The 16,904-nt window shown below is 52.6% G+C and overlaps 1 protein-coding gene and 1 pseudogene across 1 annotated transcript in view; both read left to right on the top strand.

The window, feature by feature from the left end:
* The first annotated feature begins 234 nt into the window (after positions 1-234).
* LOC146060836 (5S ribosomal RNA) lies at positions 235-352 on the top strand (annotated as a pseudogene).
* A 7,911-nt stretch (positions 353-8,263) lies between these two features.
* The window catches only part of U2AF1 (U2 small nuclear RNA auxiliary factor 1), a 29,264-nt gene continuing 20,623 nt past the window's right edge, over positions 8,264-16,904 (top strand). Inside the window, exons 1-3 of the mRNA XM_083173514.1 lie at positions 8,264-8,441; positions 9,365-9,452; positions 10,988-11,054. Of these exons, the coding sequence (XP_083029640.1) occupies positions 8,398-8,441; positions 9,365-9,452; positions 10,988-11,054 (199 nt within the window). The 5' untranslated portion in view covers positions 8,264-8,397. The remainder of the gene's footprint in view (positions 8,442-9,364; positions 9,453-10,987; positions 11,055-16,904) is intronic.

Below are 16,904 nucleotides of genomic sequence, written 5' to 3'. Positions count from 1 at the left end.
CAGTATTCCCAATTACTGGCAACCAAGATACACAAGTGATTATCAACACAGAGGGCACATATCTTATTTCTTCATATATTTTCATACTTTCCTGCCTATACCTTTCCAGTGATCTCACATTCTATCACTCTCTATCTGACTCTGGCACGCTCTCATTCCTTTGGTATATCCAAGAAACAGCAGAAGTGTCTCTTTGGCTCCCCGTACCACTTTGGGGCTCTCTCATCTGTAAGGTTATACTGCCATACATCACTGTGCCGCCTGATCCCATTCCGATCTCAGCAGCTAAGCAGTGAATGGCCGGATCAGTACCATTTGGGAGACCGTTTGGGAATATCTGGTGCTGTATTTGTGCCCAGATAGCAGAAGCACCAGGTGACCTCAAGGGAGACATTCCTCTATAACCTACTGGATCGAATCCTTGTGCAATCTTCTCCCTGTCATTTGAAGAGACTATTATATAATAAATGACTGTTTCTACATATTATTAACACCTGACCTACAGGTGCATAGTGTCCAAACAAATATTGATTATTGATTGCTATTGAGCCTATATTGAATGCCATTTAAACCACTAGCCCTGCTGTATTTAACAATCGGGATACCACCCCGCAAATCATTTTCGCCTCACCATTGATATTTTTTATGTGAAAAAATGAATAATGAAAATGTAATTTACTGTACATGCCATGACCAAGTAATTACGTGTATAATTAACTGATTTTGTATTATTGAATTCTTTGAACTTTTGAAACTTGACGTATATTAAAAGGTTTAATAAAGGTAAAATTTTACTCTCTCATTCTCATCTTTCATCACTTATACTTTATCATCATTCTTTACAAGTGTGCCCCAAAACCCACTGTGTTCTGCCTCTGTCCACTCGGGACACATCCATAAAGATTTGTAAACCACCCAGAACATCGGAGTAGCTTGCCATCCTTGCTGCTCTCATGATACGTTCCTTGGTAGTAAAGAAGTGGACACATAGGAGAGTGTCTCTAGGGAGTGCCGAAGAGACTGTGCGCGGTCTCGGGAGTCCATGAATCCGATCTATTAACAGCTCCCTCTCGTCGGCCTTTGGGAGGAGTTTGCGAAACAAATTAGTGACATAACTTTCCAGTTCGGAATTAGAGACCGAGTCGGGGATCCCGCGGATTTTATTATTCCTCCTGGATCTGTCCTCCAAGTCCATCTTGTTTTTAACTACCACAATCTCGGTCTGTTGGCGATCATAGGAGGATATGAAGTCAATATGAGAGGCAACTAGTTCCTCCATTTTCCTTTCAAGGTGGTCTGTACAGTCCCCAATGGCCACCAGTTCCGTTTTGACCTCCCTAATTGCTGAGGCCAAGTCTTTGGTCAATTCAGCTTTAAAGGTGGTCAGTATTTGACACAAGGCCCTGGCCGAGGGCGGTGCGTCGGGGTCACAGTCAGCACCCATCATGGAAATAAGCTGGGGGGGCTGCGTGGTGAGGTGTCCATCGCAGCGCTAAGAGCCGGTGGCTTGAGGGAACTCGTATGAGCTGGCGTGTTCTTTCGTGTGGGAAAAACAACACGGGGGGAAGAACCTCCTTAGTTTTCTTAGAAGGCATGTTGGGGGGCAAGGCATGCCGGCAGGACACAGAATGGAGGTTATATAGATTACCGCGCACAGGCAATTCAAACGTCAAATTATACAAACATGGAGTAGCTGTGAGATTACAAGTGATACGGGTGGCGGTGCATCAGTACGCAGAGTTGCATCATGAGAAACTGCGCTCTTGGAGTTTAGAAGATGCAGGTGGCAGCCAAGGCAGTGGGAGGATGAGGGTGTGACAGGGTATCCCACTAGGTAATATATATATCTTATATATTTAGCCAGATCTGTCACTCATCCCCTGTGTAGCTAACGTTCCCGCACAGCGGCATGCACATACCCGCCCCCCTAGGGAAAAGACCAGTGTTTTATGAGTATAACGTTTTCATGTGTATAACGTTCCACCCCCTTGACATAACCTCCCCCCGCCCAGCCAGGGCTACAGCACACGCCCACCATTACAGAAAAAAGGGGGTGGTTGACTGCGCTAGAATACAGAGGGATGGATATTTTACAAAGGGTGATATAAACATAAACAAATAGGTCAGGTGTGTGGTAAAAAAGGTTAGACAATTTATTATAACTTTTTCACGTAAGGATAAAAATAACAGAATAAAACAACAATAAAAATTGGTTTAAAAAATGACACTGATCATATAGTCACCCTCAGACGATAAGGACATTTCGGTCCAAATAGATGGTCTTGGATTTTTTGGAAATTGTAAGATTGGATGGATGAGTCCACACCTGGAGATGTCGATTTTTTCCTGTAAGGTTAGTAGCAAAGTGAGGGGCCAGTTCACTTTGTGATGCAGGTATTGTAATCCATGATGGATGGTACCAAGGTGGTATAGTGGTACTTGGGGGAACACTGGACCTCTATGGACCCAACCGGGCTTGTTAAGGGGGTGGCGTGCCTCCAGATGGACCGAAGCCTCGGATGGGGATATGGGTATCCCTGGTGTTCCACTCGCTGAGTTGTTAAGATGGTGGAAAAAGGTTTTCTAGGAGTGGATTCTCCTGATGGAAGGTGTGGTATCCAATAGGTAAAGGACCGTGTGTATCAAATTTTGAGGGGTGATCAGGTCATGCAGGGGCGCACCAACGCGTTTCGCTGCTCTCAGCAGCTTTTTTAAGGTGGCTTACAGTGTCTATTGTCTGGGTTTATATACCCTGTATAATGAGCATAATCACACACACCTGACTGTAATCGTTAGAAAGTAAAAATACATTTGCGTTTGGTATAATAATAACACTTGAAAGTGGGAGACAGACCTATTAGCAACAATTATATAGATGTAGGGAATAACTAAAATTACCTTTAGAAACAATGAAAAAGAAGAAGAAAATATCTCCAGCGCGGGGATCGCAAGGGACGGAAGTATACAGTTACCTGTACTTCCGGTCTTTGACACGCAAGCTGCCGGAAATACCTCGGCGCTTGTTTAATTGTGACGGAAATGCGTCACTGATAGTGCTCACTCGCTCCGTCCTGGACAATGTCCTGAGGCGGAAGTGTGCTATATGTGAACCGCAATGTAATGCGGAAGTAATGTAAACCGCAATAAAGACCGGAAGTACAGGTAACTGTATACTTCCGTCCCTTGCGATCCCCGCGCTGGAGATATTTTCTTCTTCTTTTTCATTGTTTCTAAAGGTAATTTTAGTTATTCCCTACATCTATATAATTGTTGCTAATAGGTCTGTCTCCCACTTTCAAGTGTTATTATTATACCAAACGCAAATGTATTTTTACTTTCTAACGATTACAGTCAGGTGTGTGTGATTATGCTCATTATACAGGGTATATAAACCCAGACAATAGACACTGTAAGCCACCTTAAAAAAGCTGCTGAGAGCAGCGAAACGCGTTGGTGCGCCCCTGCATGACCTGATCACCCCTCAAAATTTGATACACACGGTCCTTTACCTATTGGATACCACACCTTCCATCAGGAGAATCCACTCCTAGAAAACCTTTTTCCACCATCTTAACAACTCAGCGAGTGGAACACCAGGGATACCCATATCCCCACCCGAGGCTTCGGTCCATCTGGAGGCACGCCACCCCCTTAACAAGCCCGGTTGGGTCCATAGAGGTCCAGTGTTCCCCCAAGTACCACTATACCACCTTGGTACCATCCATCATGGATTACAATACCTGCATCACAAAGTGAACTGGCCCCTCACTTTGCTACTAACCTTACAGGAAAAAATCGACATCTCCAGGTGTGGACTCATCCATCCAATCTTACAATTTCCCAAAAATCCAAGACCATCTATTTGGACCGAAATGTCCTTATCGTCTGAGGGTGACTATATGATCAGTGTCATTTTTTAAACCAATTTTTATTGTTGTTTTATTCTGTTATTTTTATCCTTACGCCCCCTGTGCGGCGTATAAAGAATCCGTGCGGCGAAATCGCCTGCACATGCGCAGAGTTACCTCTGCACATGCGCAGACGATCAACATCGGCGGTCCGTCCGCATGCGGGAATATCCGCACCGATCAGAATAAGGGCCTCAGTCCGAGAGCTCTCAGCCAATTACTGGCTGTCAATTCATTTCTATGTGCCCGGCTTCCCCTACGCTACCCGGTCTCTGATCCCCTTGCGGCGTTCACCGCCTGGAACTATAAGTATCTATTTGCGGCATTCCCCCCCCCCCCCGCCCAGGATAGTGCGCCCACTGCCTCCCTGCTTACAGTCCCTCGCTCGGCTCCCTCCACCGCACGTACTTTACGCTGCGTCCCCTGCCCGCCTTGGGCTGCACATAAGATTTAACAAATCTTATGTGCAGCCCGTCCGACCTCCCGAATCTGACCCGATGCGCACGGGACCGCGTTTCGGGTCGGATGGGATGTCTGCACATGCGATTTGGCCCGATTTCACGGCCCGATTCCTCCGAATCAGGTCAAATCGGGCCCAAATCGCATAGTGTATGGCGGCCTTTACTCTGTAACCGCTTTTTAATTAAACAAAACAATACACACCCCCTTCCACATCATATGCTCTCTATGTAACACATTTCACCTATAACTCAAGTTGCAATACAGGCATCTGTCATACAATTCTAACCATATTTCTCATATACAAACGTTCACAAATTAAGGGGGCGCAGCCCCTTACGCCGGTGTGAAGAGCGCCCGTAGGGCACGATGAATCACCTAGTATGTATATAATTAATGGCCAGGAGCTGTTTGATAGGGGTGCAGTATGTTATAAGTGAGAATTGTATGACAATATACAGGGGAGCACTATACACAGGGAGCTGTATGACACTATACAGGGGGGACACTATACACAGGGAGCTGTATGACACTATACACAGAGAGGGGACACTATACACAGGGAGCTGTATGACACTGTACACAGAGAGGGGAGGGGACACTGTACACAGAGAGGGGAGGGGACACTGTACACAGAGAGGGGAGGGGACACTGTACACAGAGAGGGGAGGGGACACTGTACACAGAGAGGGGAGGGGACACTGTACACAGAGAGGGGAGGGGACACTGTACACAGAGAGGGGAGGGGACACTGTACACAGGGAGGGGAAAGGACACTGTACACAAGGAGGGAACACTATACACAGAAGAGGGGACACTATACACAGGGGAGGGGACACTATACACAGGGGAGGGGACACTATACACAGAGAGGGGACACCATACACTGGGAGGGGACACCATACACAGGGAGGGGACACTATACACAGGGAGGGGACACTATACACAGGGAGGGGACACTATACACAGGGGAGGGGACACTATACACAGGGGAGGGGACACTATACACAGGGAGGGGACACTATACACAGAGAGGGGACACTATACACAGGGGAGGGGACACTATACACAGAGAGGGGACACTATACACAGGGGAGGGGACACTATACACAGGGGAGGGGACACTATACACAGGGGAGGGGACACTATACACAGGGGAGGGGACACTATACACAGATAGGGGACACTATACACAGGGGAGGGGACACTATACACAGGGGAGGGGACACTATACACAGGGGAGGGGACACTATACACAGGGAGGGGACACTATACACAGGGGAGGGGACACTATACACAGGGGAGGGGACACTATACACAGGGGAGGGGACACTATACACAGGGAGGGGACACTATACACAGGGAGGGGACACTATACACAGGGAGGGGGCACTATACACAGGGGAGGGGACACTATACACAGGGGAGGGGACACTATACACAGGGGAGGGGACACTATACACAGGGGAGGGGACACTATACACAGGGGAGGGGACACTATACACAGGGGAGGGGACACTATACACAGCGGAGGGGACACTATACACTGGGGAGGGGACACTATACACAGGGGAGGGGACACTATACACAGGGGAGGGGACACTATACACAGGGGAGGGGACATTATACACAGGGAGGGGACACTATACACAGGGGAGGGGACACTATACACAGGGGAGGGGACACTATACACAGGGGAGGGGACACTATACACAGGGGAGGGCACACTATACACAGAGAGGGGACACTATACACAGGGGAGGGGACACTATACACAGGGGAGGGGACACTATACACAGGGGAGGGGACACTATACACAGGGGAGGGGACACTATACACAGGGGAGGGGACACTATACACAGGGGAGGGGACACTATACACAGGGGAGGGGACACTATACACAGGGGAGGGGACACTATACACAGGGGAGGGGACACTATACACAGGGGAGGGGACACTATACACAGGGGAGGGGACACTATACACAGGGGAGGGGACACTATACACAGGGAGGGGACACTATACACAGGGAGGGGACACTATACACAGGGGAGGGGACACTATACACAGGGGAGGGGACACTATACACAGGGGAGGGGACACTATACACAGGGGAGGGGACACTATACACAGGGGAGGGGACACTATACACAGGGGAGGGGACACTATACACAGGAGAGGGGACACTATACACAGGGGAGGGGACACTATACACAGAGAGAGGACATTATACACAGAGAGGGGACACTATACACAGGGGAGGGGACACTATACACAGGGGAGGGGACACTATACACAGGGGAGGGGACACTATACACAGGGGAGGGGACACTATACACAGGGGAGGGGACACTATACACAGGGGAGGGGACACTATACACAGGGGAGGGGACACTATACACAGGGGAGGGGACACTATACACAGGGGAGGGGACACTATACACAGGGGAGGGGACACTATACACAGAGAGGGGACACTATACACAGAGAGGGGACACTATACACAGAGGAGGGGACACTATACACAGGGGAGGGGACACTATACACAGGGGAGGGGACACTATACACAGGGGAGGGGACACTATACACAGGGAGGGGACACTATACACAGGGAGGGGACACTATACACAGGGGAGGGGACACTATACACAGGGGAGGGGACACTATACACAGGGGAGGGGACACTATACACAGGGGAGGGGACACTATACACAGAGAGGGGACACTATACACAGGGGAGGGGACACTATACACAGGGAGGGGACACTATACACAGGGAGGGGACACTATACACAGGGAGGGGACACTATACACAGGGGAGGGGACACTATACACAGGGGAGGGGACACTATACACAGGGGAGGGGACACTATACACAGTGGAGGGGACACTATACACAGAGAGGGGACACTATACACAGTGGAGGGGACACTATACACAGAGAGGGGACACTATACACAGAGAGGGGACACTATACACAGGGGAGGGGACACTATACACAGGGGAGGGGACACTATACACAGGGGAGGGGACACTATACACAGGGGAGGGGACACTATACACAGGGGAGGGGACACTATACACAGGGGAGGGGACACTATACACAGGGAGGGGACACTATACACAGGGAGGGGACACTATACACAGGGAGGGGACATAATACACAGAGAGGGGACACTATACACAGGGGAGGGGACACTATACACAGGGGAGGGGACACTATACACAGGGGAGGGGACACTATACACAGGGGAGGGGACACTATACACAGGGAGGGGACACTATACACAGAGAGGGGACACTATACACAGGGGAGGGGACACTATACACAGGGGAGGGGACACTATACACAGGGGAGGGGACACTATACACAGGGAGGGGACACTATACACAGAGGAGGGGACACTATACACAGGGGAGGGGACACTATACACAGGGGAGGGGACACTATACACAGGGGAGGGGACACTATACACAGAGAGGGAACATTATACACAGGGGAGGGGACACTATACACAGGGGAGGGGACACTATACACAGGGAGGGGACACTATACACAGAGAGGGGACACTATACACAGGGAGGGGACACTATACACAGGGAGGGGACACTATACACAGGGAGCGGACACTATACACAGAGAGGGGACACTATACACAGAGAGGGGACACTATACACAGGGGAGGGGACACTATACACAGGGGAGGGGACACTATACACAGGGGAGGGGACACTATACACAGGGAGGGGACACTATACACAGGGAGGGGACACTATACACAGGGAGGGGACACTATACACAGGGAGGGGACACTATACACAGGGAGGGGACACTATACACAGAGGGTCTTTGTGCTGCGGGGAGGATGCGGCCTGCTGCCACGCGCGAAGCCTCAAGCCTGATCTGACGTTCCCGCCCACCCGCCTGTTACCATGGTGATTCACCTCCGCCCACTGGGGAGGTCGCCGTGAGATGACGCAGCAGGTCGCTGGGAGGTGACGTGCGCGGTGCGCGGGGACCGGAGGGAAGATGGCGGAGTATCTGGCGTCCATCTTCGGCACCGAGAAGGACAAGTGAGGAATATGGCAGCGGCCCCGGGGGTCTGGGAGATGGGGGACCATAGACACGCCCGGGAGAGAGGGGCGCAGGGGCGGCCAGGGGGGCCCCAGCTGATGGAGGCCCTTTGTGGGGGCACCTGGGGGATGGAAGCCGGGAGGGGACCCTCTGTGGGGGCACCTGGGGGATGGAGGCCGGGAGGGGACCCTCTGTGGGGGCACCTGGGGGATGGAGGCCGGGAGGGGACCCTCTGTGGGGGCACCTGGGGGATGTGGGGGCACCTGGGGGATGGAGGTCAGGAGGGGACCCTTTGTGGGGGCACCTGGGGATGTGGGGGCACCTGGGGGATGGAGGTCAGGAGGGGACCCTTTGTGGGGGCACCTGGGGATGTGGGGGCACCTGGGGGATGGAGGTCGGGAGGGGACCCTTTGTGGGGGCACCTGATGGATGGAGGCCGGGAGGGGACCCTCTGTGGGGGCACCTGGGGGATGGAGGCCGGGAGGGGACCCTCTGTGGGGGCACCTGGGGGATGGAGGCCGGGAGGGGACCCTCTGTGGGGGCACCTGGGGGATGGGGGCACCTGTGGGGTGGGGGCTAACATTGCCCAATGGTGCTATCCCAACAAGTAAAATATTGTTTTCTGCCTCCTGGATGACGTGTGCTGCTCTGAGTCCGTCACGGCTGATGGATGAGATTTGCACCTGTGGCTTTATGTTGGTTTTGTTCGGTGTGGGGCACCTGTTGTTATTATACAGTAATGAAGACACATGTATAGGACTGGCGATTGGTGTCAGGCAGGTAGATGGTCTGTGATTGGTTGTCATTGTATAGGGGAAGGTGCTTGTGGTATGTCCTAGGCTGTTTCTGAACCTCGGTGATGAGGTTGGCCCCTAGTATAGTTGGTCTTTGTGTTTGTAACAGGGACTCGTTCTCTCCTCAGGGTTAACTGCTCATTTTACTTTAAGATCGGGGCGTGTCGCCATGGAGACCGATGCTCACGACTTCATAACAAGCCCACGTTCAGCCAGGTAAGTGTGTTCCCCAATTGTGGCTGTGGCACATATCATTGTCTCCTTCTGCAAGTCTGATAGGTCTGTAGTCAGGTTCCCATGAGATGCCCATCCATTGGTGCCGGACGCGGTCAAAACTCCGACAGACGGGTGCCCGACGGCCACCCGCTATTCTCCCTCGTGGGGGGCCACGACCCCCATAGAGATAAAATAGGTGGCAAGCGCAGCCAGCCCTTAAGGGGCTTTGTTGCGCTCACCATCCTTCTAGTCCGGGCAGTGGGCTAATGACTCAGTATCCTATACCACACACCCCATCCATATATCTATGTACGTAGTAAGGAATGTGGTGCCGTGCTGCTTTACAGTCAAGTTTGGAGACATTATGTCGCAGGATTTTCTGATTTCTGTCTTTATTTATTTTATTATACAGTGTAAGCCTGCGAGCAGGACCTTCCTACCTCTGTCTGTTATTCCCCAGTCACATCTTATTACTGCAATATGTAGCACTTATCCTCATGTATCACACTCCTATTTCCCTATATAGTGTAATCCTGCGAGCAGGGCCCTCCTACCTCTATGTCTGTTATTCCCCAGTCACATCTTATTACTGCAATATGTAGCACTTATCCTCATGTATCACACTCCTATTTCCCTATATAGTGTAAGCCTGCGAGCAGGGTCCTCCTACCTCTATGTCTGTTATACCCCAGTCACATCTTATTACTGCAATATGTAGCACTTATCCTCATGTATCACACTCCTATTTCCCTATATAGTGTAAGCCTGCGAGCAGGGCCCTCCTACCTCTATGTCTGTTATTCCCCAGTCACATCTTATTACTGCAATATGTAGCACTTATCCTCATGTATCACACCTCCTATTTCCCTATAGTGTAATCCTGCGAGCAGGACCCTCCTACCTCTATGTCTGTTATTCCCCAGTCACATCTTATTACTGCAATATGTAGCACTTATCCTCATGTATCACACTCCTATTTCCCTATAGTGTAAGCCTGCGAGCAGGGCCCTCCTACCTCTATGTCTGTTATTCCCCAGTCACATCTTATTACTGCAATATGTAGCACTTACCCTCATGTATCACACTCCTATTTCCCTATATAGTGTAAGCCTGCGAGCAGGACCCTCCTACCTCTATGGCCCAGATGTATCAAGCTTCAAAAAGTGATAACATGGAGAGTGATAAACAGCCAGCCAAACAGCTCCTACCTGTCATGTTACAGGCTGGGTTTGAAAAAATGAGCGGTAGGATCTGATTGGCTGGTTGTTTTATCACTCTCATCTTTATCACTTTTGAAGCTTTATAAATCTGGCCCTATGTCTGTTATTCCCCAGTCACATCTTATTACTGCGATATGTATCACACTCCTATTTCCCTATAGTGTAATTGTGAAGCAATGGATTACGCTGCGCTGTAAGAGACGCTGATAATTAATGAAGGTGCCCTATTATTTGTAGAATGGCCGTGTTCATACATTGGTGCTTTGTAAAAGAACATTCTGTGATAATATGACTTAATTGTACCGTGTATTTCAGACGATTGCTCTGCTCAATATTTACCGGAATCCGCAGAACTCATCCCAGTCAGCAGATGGCCTGCGCTGTGAGTATCAAATCCTGCCTGTGTCCCCCCGTCCCCCTCCTATAGCTCTGTGTGTAATGGTTCCCGCATCCTCCCCAGGCGCTATGTGTATAACATCCTGCCTGTGTCCCCCGTCCCCCTCCTATAGCTCTGTGTGTAATGGTTCCCGCATCCTCCCCAGGCGCTATGTGTATAACATCCTGCCTGTGTCACCCCCATCCCCCTCCTATAGCTCTGTGTGTAATGGTTCCCGCATCCTCCCCAGGCGCTATGTGTATAACATCCTGCCTGTGTCACCTGTCCCCCTCCTATAGCTCTGTGTGTAATGGTTCCCGCATCCTCCCCATGCCGCTATGTGTATAACATCCTGCCTGTGTCCCCCCCGTCCCCCTCCTATTGCTCTGTGTGTAATGGTTCCCGCATCCTCCCCAGGCGCTATGTGTATAACATCCTGCCTGTGTCACCCCGTCCCCTCCCCCTCCTATAGCTCTGTGTGTAATGGTTCCCGCATCCTCCCCAGGCGCTATGTGTATAACATCCTGCCTGTGTCACCCCGTCCCCCTCCTATAGCTCTGTGTGTAATGGTTCCTGCATCCTCCCCAGGCGCTATGTGTATAACATCCTGCCTGTGTCCCCCCCGTCCCCCTCCTATAGCTCTGTGTGTAATGGTTCCCGCATCCTCCCCAGGCGCTATGTGTATAACATCCTGCCTGTGTCCCCCCGTCCCCCTCCTATAGCTCTGTGTGTAATGGTTCCCGCATCCTCCCCAGGCGCTATGTGTATAACATCCTGCCTGTGTCACCCCGTCCCCTCCCCCTCCTATAGCTCTGTGTGTAATGGTTCCCGCATCCTCCCCAGGCGCTATGTGTATAACATCCTGCCTGTGTCACCCCGTCCCCCTCCTATAGCTCTGTGTGTAATGGTTCCCGCATCCTCCCCATGCGCTATGTGTATAACATCCTGCCTGTGTCCCCCCGTCCCCCTCCTATTGCTCTGTGTGTAATGGTTCCCGCATCCTCCCCAGGCGCTATGTGTATAACATCCTGCCTGTGTCACCTGTCCCCCTCCTATTGCTCTGTGTGTAATGGTTCCCGCATCCTCCCCAGGCGCTATGTGTATAACATCCTGCCTGTGTCCCCCCCGTCCCCCTCCTATAGCTCTGTGTGTAATGGTTCCCGCATCCTCCCCAGGCGCTATGTGTATAACATCCTGCCTGTGTCACCCCGTCCCCCTCCTATAGCTCTGTGTGTAATGGTTCCCGCATCCTCCCCAGGCGCTATGTGTATAACATCCTGCCTGTGTCCCCCGTCCCCCTCCTATAGCTCTGTGTGTAATGGTTCCCGCATCCTCCCCAGGCGCTATGTGTATAACATCCTGCCTGTGTCACCCCCATCCCCCTCCTATAGCTCTGTGTGTAATGGTTTCCCGCATCCTCCCCAGGCGCTATGTGTATAACATCCTGGCTGTGTCACCCCGTCCACTCCTATTGCTCTGTGTGTAATGGTTCCCGCATCCTCCCCAGGCGCTATGTGTATAACATCCTGCCTGTGTCACCCCGTCCCCCTCCTATAGCTCTGTGTGTAATGGTTCCCGCATCCTCCCCATGCGCTATGTGTATAACATCCTGCCTGTGTCCCCCCGTCCCCCTCCTATTGCTCTGTGTGTAATGGTTCCCGCATCCTCCCCAGGCGCTATGTGTATAAGATCCTGCCTGTGTCACCTGTCCCCCTCCTATTGCTCTGTGTGTAATGGTTCCCGCATCCTCCCCAGGCGCTATGTGTATAACATCCTGCCTGTGTCCCCCCCCGTCCCCCTCCTATAGCTCTGTGTGTAATGGTTCCCGCATCCTCCCCAGGCGCTATGTGTATAACATCCTGCCTGTGTCACCCCGTCCCCCTCCTATAGCTCTGTGTGTAATGGTTCCCGCATCCTCCCAGGCGCTATGTGTATAACATCCTTCCTGTGTCCCCCTCCTATTGCTCTGTGTGTAATGGTTCCCGCATCCTTCCCATGCGCTATGTGTATAACATCCTGCCTGTGTCCCCCCGTCCCCCTCCTATAGCTCTGTGTGTAATGGTTCCCGCATCCTCCCCAGGCGCTATGTGTATAACATCCTGGCTGTGTCACCCCGTCCCCCTCCTATAGCTCTGTGTGTAATGGTTCCCGCATCCTCCCCAGGCGCTATGTGTATAACATCCTGCCTGTGTCACCCCCGCCCCCCTCCTATTGCTCTGTGTGTAATGGTTCCTGCATCCTCCCCAGGCGCTATGTGTATAACATCCTGCCTGTGTCACCCCCGTCCCCCTCCTATAGCTCTGTGTGTAATGGTTCCCGCATCCTCCCCAGGCGCTATGTGTATAACATCCTGCCTGTGTCACCCCATCCCCCCTCCTATTGCTCTGTGTGTAATGGTTCCCGCATCCTCCCCAGGCGCTATGTGTATAACATCCTGCCTGTGTCACCCCGTCCCCCTCCTATTGCTCTGTGTGTAATGGTTCCCGCATCCTCCCCATGCGCTATGTGTATAACATCCTGCCTGTGTCACCCCGTCCCCCTCCTATTGCTCTGTGTGTAATGGTTCCCGCATCCTCCCCAGGCGCTATGTGTATAACATCCTGCCTGTGTCACCCCCGTCCCCCTCCTATTGCTCTGTGTGTAATGGTTCCCGCATCCTCCCCAGGCGCTATGTGTATAACATCCTGCCTGTGTCACCCCGTCCCCCTCCTATAGCTCTGTGTGTAATGGTTCCCGCATCCTCCCCAGGCGCTATGTGTAGAACATCCTGCCTGTGTCACCCCCGTCCCCCTCCTATTGCTCTGTGTGTAATGGTTCCCGCATCCTCCCCAGGCGCTATGTGTATAACATCCTGCCTGTGTCACCCCGTCCCCCTCCTATAGCTCTGTGTGTAATGGTTCCCGCATCCTCCCCAGGCGCTATGTGTAGAACATCCTGCCTGTGTCACCCCCGTCCCCCTCCTATTGCTCTGTGTGTAATGGTTCCCGCATCCTCCCCAGGCGCTATGTGTATAACATCCTGCCTGTGTCACCCCCGTCCCCCTCCTATTGCTCTGTGTGTAATGGTTCCCGCATCCTCCCCAGGCGCTATGTGTATAACATCCTGCCTGTGTCCCCCCCGTCCCCCTCCTATAGCTCTGTGTGTAATGGTTCCCGCATCCTCCCCAGGCGCTATGTGTATAACATCCTGCCTGTGTCCCCCCGTCCCCCTCCTATTGCTCTGTGTGTAATGGTTCCCGCATCCTCCCCAGGCGCTATGTGTATAACATCCGTCCCCCCTCCTATAGCTCTGTGTGTAATGGTTCCCGCATCCTCCCCAGGCGCTATGTGTATAACATCCTGGCTGTGTCACCCCGTCCCCCTCCTATAGCTCTGTGTGTAATGGTTCCCGCATCCTCCCCAGGCGCTATGTGTATAACATCCTGCCTGTGTCACCCCCGTCCCCCTCCTATTGCTCTGTGTGTAATGGTTCCCGCATCCTCCCCAGGCGCTATGTGTATAACATCCTGCCTGTGTCCCCCCGTCCCCCTCCTATTGCTCTGTGTGTAATGGTTCCCGCATCCTCCCCAGGCGCTATGTGTATAACATCCGTCCCCCTCCTATAGCTCTGTGTGTAATGGTTCCCGCATCCTCCCCAGGCGCTATGTGTATAACATCCTGGCTGTGTCACCCCGTCCCCCTCCTATAGCTCTGTGTGTAATGGTTCCCGCATCCTCCACATGCGCTGTGTGTATAACATCCTACCTGTGTCACCCCCGTCCCCCTCCTATTGCTGTGTGTGTAATGGTTCCCGCATCCTCCCCAGGCGCTATGTGTATAACATCCTGGCTGTGTCACCCCGTCCCCCTCCTATAGCTCTGTGTGTAATGGTTCCCGCATCCTCCCCATGCGCTATGTGTATAACATCCTGCCTGTGTCACCCCCGTCCCCCTCCTATTGCTCTGTGTGTAATGGTTCCCGCATCCTCCCCATGCGCTATGTGTATAACATCCTGCCTGTGTCACCCCGTCCCCCTCCTATTGCTCTGTGTGTAATGGTTCCCGCATCCTCCCCAGGCGCTATGTGTATAACATCCGTCCCCCCTCCTATAGCTCTGTGTGTAATGGTTCCCGCATCCTCCCCATGCGCTATGTGTATAACATCCTGCCTGTGTCACCCCGTCCCCCTCCTATTGCTCTGTGTGTAATGGTTCCCGCATCCTCCCCAGGCGCTATGTGTAGAACATCCTGCCTGTGTCACCCCGTCCCCCTCCTATAGCTCTGTGTGTAATGGTTCCCGCATCCTCCCCAGGCGCTATGTGTATAACATCCTGCCTGTGTCACCCCCATCCCCCCTCCTATAGCTCTGTGTGTAATGGTTCCCGCATCCTCCCCAGGCGCTATGTGTATAACATCCTGCCTGTGTCACCCCGTCCCCCTCCTATTGCTCTGTGTGTAATGGTTCCCGCATCCTCCCCAGGCGCTATGTGTATAACATCCGTCCCCCTCCTATAGCTCTGTGTGTAATGGTTCCCGCATCCTCCCCATGCGCTATGTGTATAACATCCTGCCTGTGTCACCCCGTCCCCCTCCTATTGCTCTGTGTGTAATGGTTCCCGCATCCTCCCCAGGCGCTATGTGTATAACATCCGTCCCCCCTCCTATAGCTCTGTGTGTAATGGTTCCCGCATCCTCCCCAGGCGCTATGTGTATAACATCCTGGCTGTGTCACCCCCGCCCCCCTCCTATTGCTCTGTGTGTAATGGTTCCCGCTTCCTCCTCAGGCGCTATGTGTATAACATCCTGCCTGTGTCACCCCCGCCCCCCTCCTATTGCTCTGTGTGTAATGGTTCCCGCATCCTCCCCAGGCACTATGTGTAGAACATCCTGCCTGTGTCACCCCCCCCCCCCCTCCTATTGCTCTGTGTGTAATGGTTCCCGCATCCTCCCCAGGCGCTATGTGTATAACATCCGTCCCCCCTCCTATAGCTCTGTGTGTAATGGTTCCCGCATCCTCCCCAGGCGCTATGTGTATAACATCCTGGCTGTGTCACCCCCGCCCCCCTCCTTTTGCTCTGTGTGTAATGGTTCCCGCTTCCTCCTCAGGCGCTATGTGTATAACATCCTGCCTGTGTCACCCCCGCCCCCCTCCTATTGCTCTGTGTGTAATGGTTCCCGCATCCTCCCCAGGCACTATGTGTAGAACATCCTGCCTGTGTCACCCCCCCCCCCCCCCCCTCCTATTGCTCTGTGTGTAATGGTTCCCGCATCCTCCCCAGGCACTATGTGTAGAACATCCTGCCTGTGTCACCCCCCCCCCCCTCCTATTGCTCTGTGTGTAATGGTTCCCGCATCCTCCCCAGGCGCTATGTGTATAACATCCTGCCTGTGTCACCCCCGCCCCCCTCCTATTGCTCTGTGTGTAATGGTTCCCGCATCCTCCCCAGGCGCTATGTGTATAACATCCTGGCTGTGTCACCCCGTCCCCCTCCTATTGCTCTGTGTGTAATGGTTCCCGCATCCTCCCCAGGCGCTATGTGTATAACATCCTGCCTGTGTCACCTGTCCCCCTCCTATAGCTCTGTGTGTAATGGTTCCCGCATCCTCCCCAGGCGCTATGTGTATAACATCCTGGCTGTGTCACCCCGTCCCCCTCCTATAGCTCTGTGTGTAATGGTTCCCGCATCCTCCCCAGGCACTATGTGTAGAACATCCTGCCTGTGTCACCCCCCCCCCCCCCTCCTATTGCTCTGTGTGTAATGGTTCCCGCATCCTCCCCAGGCGCTATGTGTATAACATCCTGCCTGTGTCACCCCCGTCCCCCTCCCCCTCCTATAGCTCTGTGTCTAATGGTTCCCGCATCCTCCCCAGGCGCTATA

This window comes from Crinia signifera, chromosome 2 (assembly GCF_055691185.1).
Source record: "Crinia signifera chromosome 2, ASM5569118v1, whole genome shotgun sequence".
Classification (NCBI taxonomy): domain Eukaryota; kingdom Metazoa; phylum Chordata; class Amphibia; order Anura; family Myobatrachidae; genus Crinia; species Crinia signifera.
Note: the sequence above shows the minus strand (reverse complement) of the source record. Positions and strands in the feature narration are given on the sequence as shown.